The 9408-nt window shown below is 43.4% G+C and overlaps 1 protein-coding gene across 3 annotated transcripts in view; it reads left to right on the top strand.

The window, feature by feature from the left end:
- Window positions 1-893, top strand: part of LOC141083330 (uncharacterized) — a 106315-nt gene extending 105422 nt beyond the window's left edge. For all 3 annotated transcript variants that reach the window (XM_073567533.1, XM_073567526.1, XM_073567543.1), the window contains one exon: window positions 610-893. In XM_073567533.1, coding sequence (XP_073423634.1) covers window positions 610-784 — 175 coding nt within the window. In that variant the 3' untranslated portion in view covers window positions 785-893. The remainder of the gene's footprint in view (window positions 1-609) is intronic.
- The last annotated feature ends 8515 nt before the right edge of the window (window positions 894-9408 follow it).

Raw genomic sequence — 9408 nt, forward strand, 5'->3', positions numbered from 1 at the left:
TACTGCTCTTGGTGTCTTGCAGTGGCACAGGGTGGGTGAGAATGAATTGTGCATATGATCGTGTGATTTTTAGAATGTATAACCCATCCACATTCATATAAAGTGACTTTGCCTTAGAGCGCTATATTATAAAGGGGGTTGTATATACAATCTATGATTTCTGTTAGTATTTTCATTATAGGCTGCTGTACAGAAAGCCTAAGTTTCTAGCTTCCCTCACACTCAGTGATTGACAATTTTTCCTATATGAACTTCTGTAAAAGCATTTAAACCTCTTGACGAGTGTTGGAGTAAGAGCATTCCTAACAGGTCACCTGTCCTGCATGCATTTAAGCCACTTTTTACATGAAAATACTGAATTAAATTCTAGAAATCTATATACCTCACAGCTCCGCATCTTAGATACAACTTTGATGCCACGAGTGAAAATATGTCATATTTGGCATCCAGTGATTCAATATGTTCTTGAAAGTCTCAAATTAGTTCATTAATTTTTAAGATCATTTGTAATATGTTAGTCATCTCATATAAAGGCAATGCTTTAGTAATACCACCTTCAACAAAAACCTAACATTATTAACGTATTTTATTAAAAAATATTATTTTTAGTATACAGAAGAAAAGTCTCGACCTGCATATACGTCGTCACCACACTGGAGAAATGTTCAAGTGCAGCTTTTGTCCATATTCTACTCCTGACAAACAATTGCTACATAAGCATACCAAGAAACATCATGCCAACGAGGATCCCCAGCTATCCAGCAAACAACTTCCCAACAGCTGACAAATATCTGGTTCAGCAGCCATCACCCAAACATGAAATCTTATATTTTATTTTATAGCACTTTGTTTGGTTGCATTGTTTTACAATATATTCTTTTTATTATAGCAAAGTGTTGAAATAATTTTATTTGTGCATTTATTTACTGCAACCTTTATTAACCTCATAAAGACCAAGTGATGTAAATTTACAGCACTTGGTCTTAGGCTTTAACCCCACGATATTGTAAGTATATCATACGGCTAAAGCCCCTTCTGCAATCTAGCAGAAGTAAGGTCAGGTCTCCACAGCTTTCAGACACAGCCAGGGGCTGTGGGGACAAGAAGAAAGAAGTGCTTTATTACTGTTTCTATCTTCTGTTTTACCGGCAACATGGCACTCAATAAGTGCATTGTACTGTAGCATGGGTACAGCTGATATAAGACCTGAGGATCACTAAATCGCTAGGTGTCTGCCAATATAGCAGAGCTGCTGGGTCCTAGAAGGCACATATTATCTATGCTAGGGAGACATGTCATTGGAGTGGGCTGTTCTCCCTTTTAAATGGAAAAAAATTAGGGGCATTAAGGAATTAACAAAGCTGTTATGTAAAGATGATGTCACTTGCTATTGTGTAATTTATTTCTACATGGCCTCATTTCCTTGTCCCATAGAGCGGAATTAGGACCACGGATCCTAGGCTAACTAGAGTAGATTTAGACAGTAGGATGAAGAGGCCATGTCTCAGGAACTGAACAGCGCGCATACAAAAAAATTGAACAATACCAAATTCAGGAGAACAGTGACATTTGGAGCAGGTAACATACAATACATATTTATGGAAAATTACAGGTCCTCTTTATGGCTCATTCAGGCATTAATTATTCTCATACAAGTACTATCAGAGGTTTTCTTCTATAGAACTCATACCTATTAGTCCATGGCACTTTTCACATGACTGTGTATTTTTGCAGACTGAGTGGTCCGAGTTTAATTCGAGTCTTGGATCAAACTCGCCAATGCAAGTCCATGGGTTCAAGAAAAAATTGAACAGCATTCAGATGCCATCCTTTTTTAATGGACTGTTTGTTATGAGAACCTTGAGAAACCCGTGTTACCACTACACACAGAAATATTAATCTCTGAGAGCACTAATAAGTCAAAATATCAGCTTAATCCCATAGCAAAGGTACATGTAAGGCAGCCGTGGGTCATCGCTTTATAGATCGGGCACAGGAGCTGAGCCCTCTCTGTATAACACAGATGCCAGCTGCATTACATATCTGGCACCTGTGAGTAATTGATGCAATCCTACCTAGCTCCAATCGCATCAATTTAACCTCTTAAATGTCATTATTAAGCTTGATTGGGAGGTGTCGGGGGGCCTTCTGATATATTATTTAGATGTAAAAGTTTAAATCCTTTTCCCTAACGCTCAAAATCAAAATGTAAAGAATAAAAAAAAGTGTATACATTTTGATATTGCCACGTTCTTAATTCTCCAAGTTAATAAACTATAAAAAAATAACACAGGTCAATCGATAGAAAAATCAAAGTGTTATTGACCTCAGAAAATAGCAGCATAATCCAAATTTACTTATTTTTGTTACAAAGGTCTGAATTTTTTAAATAATTTAAAATATAAAAACATTTTGCAAGTTTATCGCTAGAAGTGACGTGACATAAAAAATACTATTGCAAGGACACATTATATGCTAAAATTAATGATGGCATTCAAAGTTACAGGAGAGAAAAAAGCGAAAGGCGGTTGTCCAGTTAAAACAAATTATCGCCTATCCACAGGATAGATGATGACTTATTGATAAGTGGAGCTCCAACAGAACTTAGCGTATTTTTCTGACTATAAGACACACTTTTTCCCCAAAAATTTTTGGGGGAAATTGGGGGTGCGTCTTATAGTCCGAATATACTTACAAGTAGTGTGGCGGCAGCAGGAGTCGGGCACTTCTGCGGTGGTCCCGGTCCAACGCTGCAGGGCGATGATCACACTCCCTTCTGAGGCTGGTGCGGCAGGCTCAACTGTGCTCTGTGGTGCAGAGGGGCTCCGCCGACATTTTGTGAAATCACAGAGGCCCCCACATATCCATTGCTGCAATGCGGTGGCCTCCAGGAAAATGGTCGCCGGGGGCGACGCATGCTCAGATTGAGATCTCGGCAACAAGATCTTGTCCCGTTGCTGAGATCTCAATCTGCTGCAATGCGATGGCCTCCGGCAAAATGGCCACCGGGGGCGGCGCATGCTCAGATTGAGATCTCAGCAACGAGATCTCAGGACAAGATCTTGTTGCCGAGATCTCATTCTGAGCATGTGCCACTCCTGGCGTCCATTTTCCCGGAGGCCACCACATCGCAGCAATGGATGTGCGGGGGGCCTCCTGGCTTTCACAAAATACAGGCGGAGCCCCCTGCACCAGAGAGCTCTGCCGAACCTGCCACACGAGCCTGCAATGGGATTTCCCAGAGGCCACCGCATTGCAGTAATGGATGTGCGGGGGCTCCGGCTTACAGAAAATGTCAGCATAGCACCTGTACCACTAGCACCGCTGAATCTGTCGCACCAGTCTGGGATTGGAGTCATATCGCTGGACCTCCAAACATCCCCTGTGACCACACTCCACAAGCGCTGCCAATTCTGGTAAGTTGAATTCGGCCTGTAAGACGGACCCCCATTTGACACATTAATTTTTTTCCCTATTTTCTTTCTGAAAATTTGGGGTGCGTCTTATGATCCGGTGCGTCTTATAGTCCGAAAAATACGGTATATCCCCTACCGCAAACTTTTATTCCTATTCTAAAACTGAGCGTCCATGTGTCCTACAAAAAATAATGGAGACGTCCTCTTTTGATCGGAATCACTGAACAAAATTGCACATACAAGTCTGAGTCTGTGATAATCATAGACTGCACGTGGTTGGCATCCATATGCTGTCCGTGATTAGCTTTGCAATGTAAAGGAGAAGCTTTGCTCTTTTTTCAGGTGAAAATCAGTGATAACTTACTGATAGTAACAGCTGAAACACTGATGAAAACTTGATCCAAACAGTAATGAAACTCAGAACGTTTTTTTGCATACATGAAAGATGAGACCTAATTTGCAAACTTAATTAACTACTTCTAGACAGCTCATAGATGATAAACATCCCGTCAGTCCACATTCTATTCTGCAGTGATGTTTTAAGGCTACTTTCACACTAGCGTTTCCTGTAGCTGTGGAGGGATGCACACGGCCGCCGTGAAGCTCTGCCCACGGCCGCACCTCCTCCGGTCAGCTCCGCCTATGGGCGCATGACGCTGTATGCGACCTGTGTACCCTATCTTTAGCATTGGGTACGCAGGCCGTGCGCAGGTATGCGTTTTCCGGCGCATGCGTCCTTTTGACGGTGCGCCGACCTGCGCCAAACGCACCGTGTTGCATTTTGGTGCACTTGTCGCACCGTCAAAAGGACGCATGCGCCGGCAAACGCATGGCTGCGCATGGCCTGCGTATCCACTGCTAAAGATAGGGTACGCAGGTCGCATGCAACGTCATGCGCCCATAGGCGGAGCTGACCGGAGGAGGTGCGGCCATGGGCGGAGCTTCACGGCGGCCATGCGCATCCCTCTGCAGCTCCAGGAAACGCTAGTGTGAAAATAGCCTAAAATGTAAATGCACAATAGAGCAGCTGCAAGCAAACATGCAGCTGCATGAACTGTTATCCATAGAGAAGGCACAGATGGTTTATTAACATCTCTGCCTTCTCGAATGTTGTATGAAAAGCACTGAACATGCGCTGTGTATACATATTAGAACGCGCTAATGATTCTTCTTCCTTTGGCTCTTGCAGTCATGTGATTGATAGTTTTAAGGAGGTAACAGTCGCTGCTTTGTCCAAGGAGACCCAGTCAGCTCTGCCATGCTGCCAGGAAGGCTGTATTTCCACTATAATTTGGGCTAATATGCAAGTTACAGGAAATATCACGTAAAAAAAAAAGTATTTAAATATTGAAATGCTTTTCAAAAATCTTTTATGAACTTATGGGGTCACAATGTGTGAAATGAATGAAAAATATAAGTTAAAAAAAGCTACTGCCAATACATTTGAGTATCCGCATGAGAAAAATTTATGTGATCTGTGTTTTCATTTCATACATGTGCTTGCAGCTCTTTAATCCACATATATGAAAAGAAAAACGGAAATAGGAACAGGAGTAAATTGCCTGGTCTTGAATAGAGATGGGCGAAACCGAACAGTAAAGTTCGGCGCTCGTACTGAACACCTACTGTTTGGGTACGGTCACCGAACACATGTGCATGACAGCGCATTCAGATGACAGCGTGAGCCCGCATCTGTGATCCGAGGTAAAAAGTTTACATCCGATCACTGGTGTCAGTTGGTGGAACTACTGTTCCCATCAGCCTACGCCTGCTGCCGATAATAGAAAAAGCAGGGGCAGCTGATAGGAGTATTTATCGGCTGGCGCCTGCACTCTAAGAAAAAAAAAAAAAAGGTGGGTTTCCCTGTATTTTTGGTAACCAACCAGGCAACCCTCAGCTGGCAAGGCTGGTTATCAAGAATAGAAGGGACTCCTTGCTGTTTTTTAATTATTTAAATAAATTATTTTTAAAATGACATGGGGTCACCCACATTTTTGACATCCTGTCGTGCTATAGCAGTCAACTGGGGGCTAGTAAAAATAGCAGGCCGCTGCCACCCAGAAAAGGCTTATCTATTTGATGAGCCAATTCTAGCTCTTTGCCCAGTTTTTCTCACTTGCCCTGTAGTGGTGGCAAGTGGGGTTGTTGTCACCTTTGTATTTTCTGGTGACATCAAGCCCACAGCTTAATAATGGAGAGGTGTCTATGAGAAACCTATCCATTACTAATCCTATACTTATATTGTAAATACACACCGCAAGTATAAAGTATTTGGTCAGAAACAAAATTTCATCTCAATACTTTGTGATATATCCTTTGTTGGCAATGACAGAGGTCAAACGTTTTCTGTAAGTCTTCACAAGGTTGCCACACACTGTTGTTGGTATGTTGGCCCATTCCTCCATGCAGATCTCCTCTAGAGCAGTGATGTTTTTGGCTTTTCGCTTGGCAACACGGACTTTCAACTCCCTCCAAAGGTTTTCTATAGGGTTGAGATCTGGAGACTGGCTAGGCCACTCCAGGACCTTGAAATGCTTCTTACGAAGCCACTCCGTTGCCCTGGCGGTGTGCTTTGGATCATTGTCATGTTGAAAGACCCAGCCACGTTTCATCATCAATGCCCTTGCTGATGGAAGGAGGTTTGCACTCAAAATCTCACGATACATGGCCCCATTCATTCTTTCATGTACCCGGATCAGTCGTCCTGGCCCCTTTGCAGAGAAACAGCCCCAAAGCATGATGTTTCCACCACCATGCTTTACAGTAGGTATGGTGTTTGATGGATGCAACTCAGTATTCTTTTTTCTCCAAACATGACAAGTTGTGTTTCTACCAAACAGTTCCAGTTTGGTTTCATCAGACCATAGGACATTCTCCCAAAACTCCTCTGGATCATCCAAATGCTCTCTAGCAAACTTCAGACGGGCCCGGACATGTACAGGCTTAAGCAGTGGGACACGTCTGGCACTGCAGGATCTGAGTCCATGGTGGCGTAGTGTGTTACTTATGGTAGGCCTTGTTACATTGGTCCCAGCTCTCTGCAGTTCATTCACTAGGTCCCCCCGCGTGGTTCTGGGATTTTTGCTCACCGTTCTTGTGATCATTCTGACCCCACGGGGTGGGATTTTGCGTGGAGCACCAGATCGAGGGAGATTATCAGTGGTCTTGTATGTCTTCCATTTTCTAATTATTGCTCCCACAGTTGATTTCTTCACTCCAAGCTGGTTGGCTATTGCAGATTCAGTCTTCCCAGCCTGGTGCAGGGCTACAATTTTGTTTCTGGTGTCCTTTGACAGCTCTTTGGTCTTCACCATAGTGGAGTTTGGAGTCAGACTGTTTGAGGGTGTGCACAGGTGTCTTTTTATACTGATAACAAGTTTAAACAGGTGCCATTACTACAGGTAATGAGTGGAGGAAAGAGGAGACTCTTAAAGAAGAAGTTACAGGTCTGTGAGAGCCAGAAATCTTGATTGCTTGTTTCTGACCAAATACTTATTTTCCACCATAATATGCAAATAAAATGAAAAAAAAACAGACAATGTGATTTTCTGGATTTTTTTTTCTCAGTTTGTCTCCCATAGTTGAGGTCTACCTATGATGTAAATTACAGACGCCTCTCATCTTTTTAAGTGGTGGAACTTGCACTATTGCTGACTGACTAAATACTTTTTTGCCCCACTGTACATACACACACTTGAGCTTTATATATTAGATAACAAACACAATTACGTATACTCCTCTAACGCCCATTCCACTGAATCCCTCTTCTCCTGTAATAATATAAAAATTAAAAAACAACAATATTCCTCACCTGTCCGACGTTCTGTCCCACGCCATAATCCATGTCTGGGGATTAGTAAATTTCAACCTGGACAGAGCCAAGATGCATCCCACTTTCCAGCTCTACAGGACAAGTGAGAAGAGTCGAGCAAAGCGCCAGAATTGATGCATCTAATAGATGCGCCTTTTCTGGGTGGCTGCAGTTTTTAGTCTGGGGGCTAATGTCCTTTGCCCCTTACCAGCCTGAGAATACAAGCCCTCAGCTGTCTGCTTCAGCAAGGCTGATTGTCAAAAATGGGTGGGACCCCAAGCAGTTTTTTAAAAATGTATTTGCAGTGGGGGAAATAAGTATTTGATCCCTTGTTGATTTTGTAAGTTTACCCACTGACAATGACATGAACCCTCTATTATTTTAAGGGTAGGTTAATTTTAACATTGAGAGATAGAATATAAAAAATAAAATCCAGAAAATCACATTGTATAAATTTATTTGCATTTTGCAGTGAGAAATAAGTATTTGATCCCCTACCAACCATTAAGAGTTCTGGCTCCTACAGGCCAGTTAGACGCTCCTAATTAACCTTTTTACCTGCATTAAAGACAGCTGTCTTACATAGTCACCTTTATAAAAGACTCCTGTCCACAGACTCAATTAATCAGTCAAACTCTAAAGGCCCCGTCACACATAGCGATCTCGCTTGCGAGATCGCTGCTGAGTCACAAGTTTTGTGACACAACAGCGATCTCACCAGCAAGATAGCTGTGTGTGACAGCGATCAGCGACCGGCCCCCCTGCCGGTATTGCTGATCGCTGCAAGAAACCTCTGGACATTTCTTTCATCGCTGATCTCCCGCTGGCCAGCACGCATCACTGCGTGTGACAGGCGGGAGACCAGCGATCAGCTGGTAACTAACGTACACATCAGGTATCCAAGGGACGCGCGTCCCTTAGATACCCGATGTGCACGTTAGTTACCAGCACACTGATGCAGAGAGCTGGTAACTAACGTACACATCGGGTATCTAAGGGACGCACGTCCCTTGTTTACCCAATGTGTATGTTAGTTACCAGCTCCCTGCATCAGCGCGCTGGTAACTAACGAACACAGCGACGCCGCACGCTCGGCGTCGCTGTGCTGATCGCTGGTGAAGCTGTCTGTGTGACAGCTCACCAGCGATCACAAAGCGACTTGCCAGCGATGCTGACACGTTGATATCTTTGTTGGGATCGCTGGTAAGTCGCTATGTGTGACTCCAGCTTAACCTATATAACATGGGCAAGACCAAAGAGCTTTTTAAGGATGTCAGGGACAAGATCATAAACCTGCACAAAGCTGGAATAGGCTACAAAAAACATAAGTGAGATGCTGGGTGAGAAGGAGACAACTGTTGGTGCAATAGTAAGAAAATGGAAGAAATACAAAATGACTGTCAATTGACATTGATCTGTGGCACCATGCAAAATCTCACCTTGTGGGGTATCCTTGATCATGAGGAAGGTGAGAGATCAGCTTAAAACTACACGGGGGAAACCTGTTAATGATCTCAAGGCAGCTGGGACCACAGTCACCAAGAAAACCATTGGTAACACATTATGCCGTAAAGGTTTAAAATCCTGCAGTGTCCGCAAGGTCCCCCTGTTCAAGAAGCACATGTGCAGGCCCGTCTGTAGTTTGCAAATGAACAACTAGATGATTCTGTGAGTGATTGGGAGAAGGTGTTGTGGTCAAATGAGACAAAAATTGAGCTCTTTAGCATTAACTCAACTCGCCATGTTTTGAGGAAGAGAAATACTGCCTATGCCTATCCCCACTGTCAAGCATTGAGGTGGAAACATTATGTTTTGTGGGTGTTTCTCTGCTAAGGGCACAGGACTACTTCACCGCATCAATTGGAGAATGTATGGAGCCATGTACTGTAAAATCCTGAGTGACAACCTCCTTCCCTCTGCCAGGACATTCAAAAGGGGTCGTTGCTGGGTCTTCCAGCAAGACAATTACCCAAAACATACAGCCAAGGTAACCAAAGAGTGGCTCAAAAAGAAGCACATTAAGGTCATGGAGGGGCCTAGCCAGTCTCCAGACCTTAATCCCATAGAGAACTTATGAAGCAAGTTGAAGCTCCGAGTTGCCAAGCGACAGCTTCAATATCTTCATGATTTAGAGATGATCTGCAAAGAGGAGTGGACCAGAATTCCTCCTGACGTGCGCAA

This window comes from Dendrobates tinctorius, unplaced genomic scaffold, assembly GCF_039654945.1.
Source record: "Dendrobates tinctorius isolate UK_male_01 unplaced genomic scaffold, ASM3965494v1 ptg000004l, whole genome shotgun sequence".
In the NCBI taxonomy this organism is placed as follows: domain Eukaryota; kingdom Metazoa; phylum Chordata; class Amphibia; order Anura; family Dendrobatidae; genus Dendrobates; species Dendrobates tinctorius.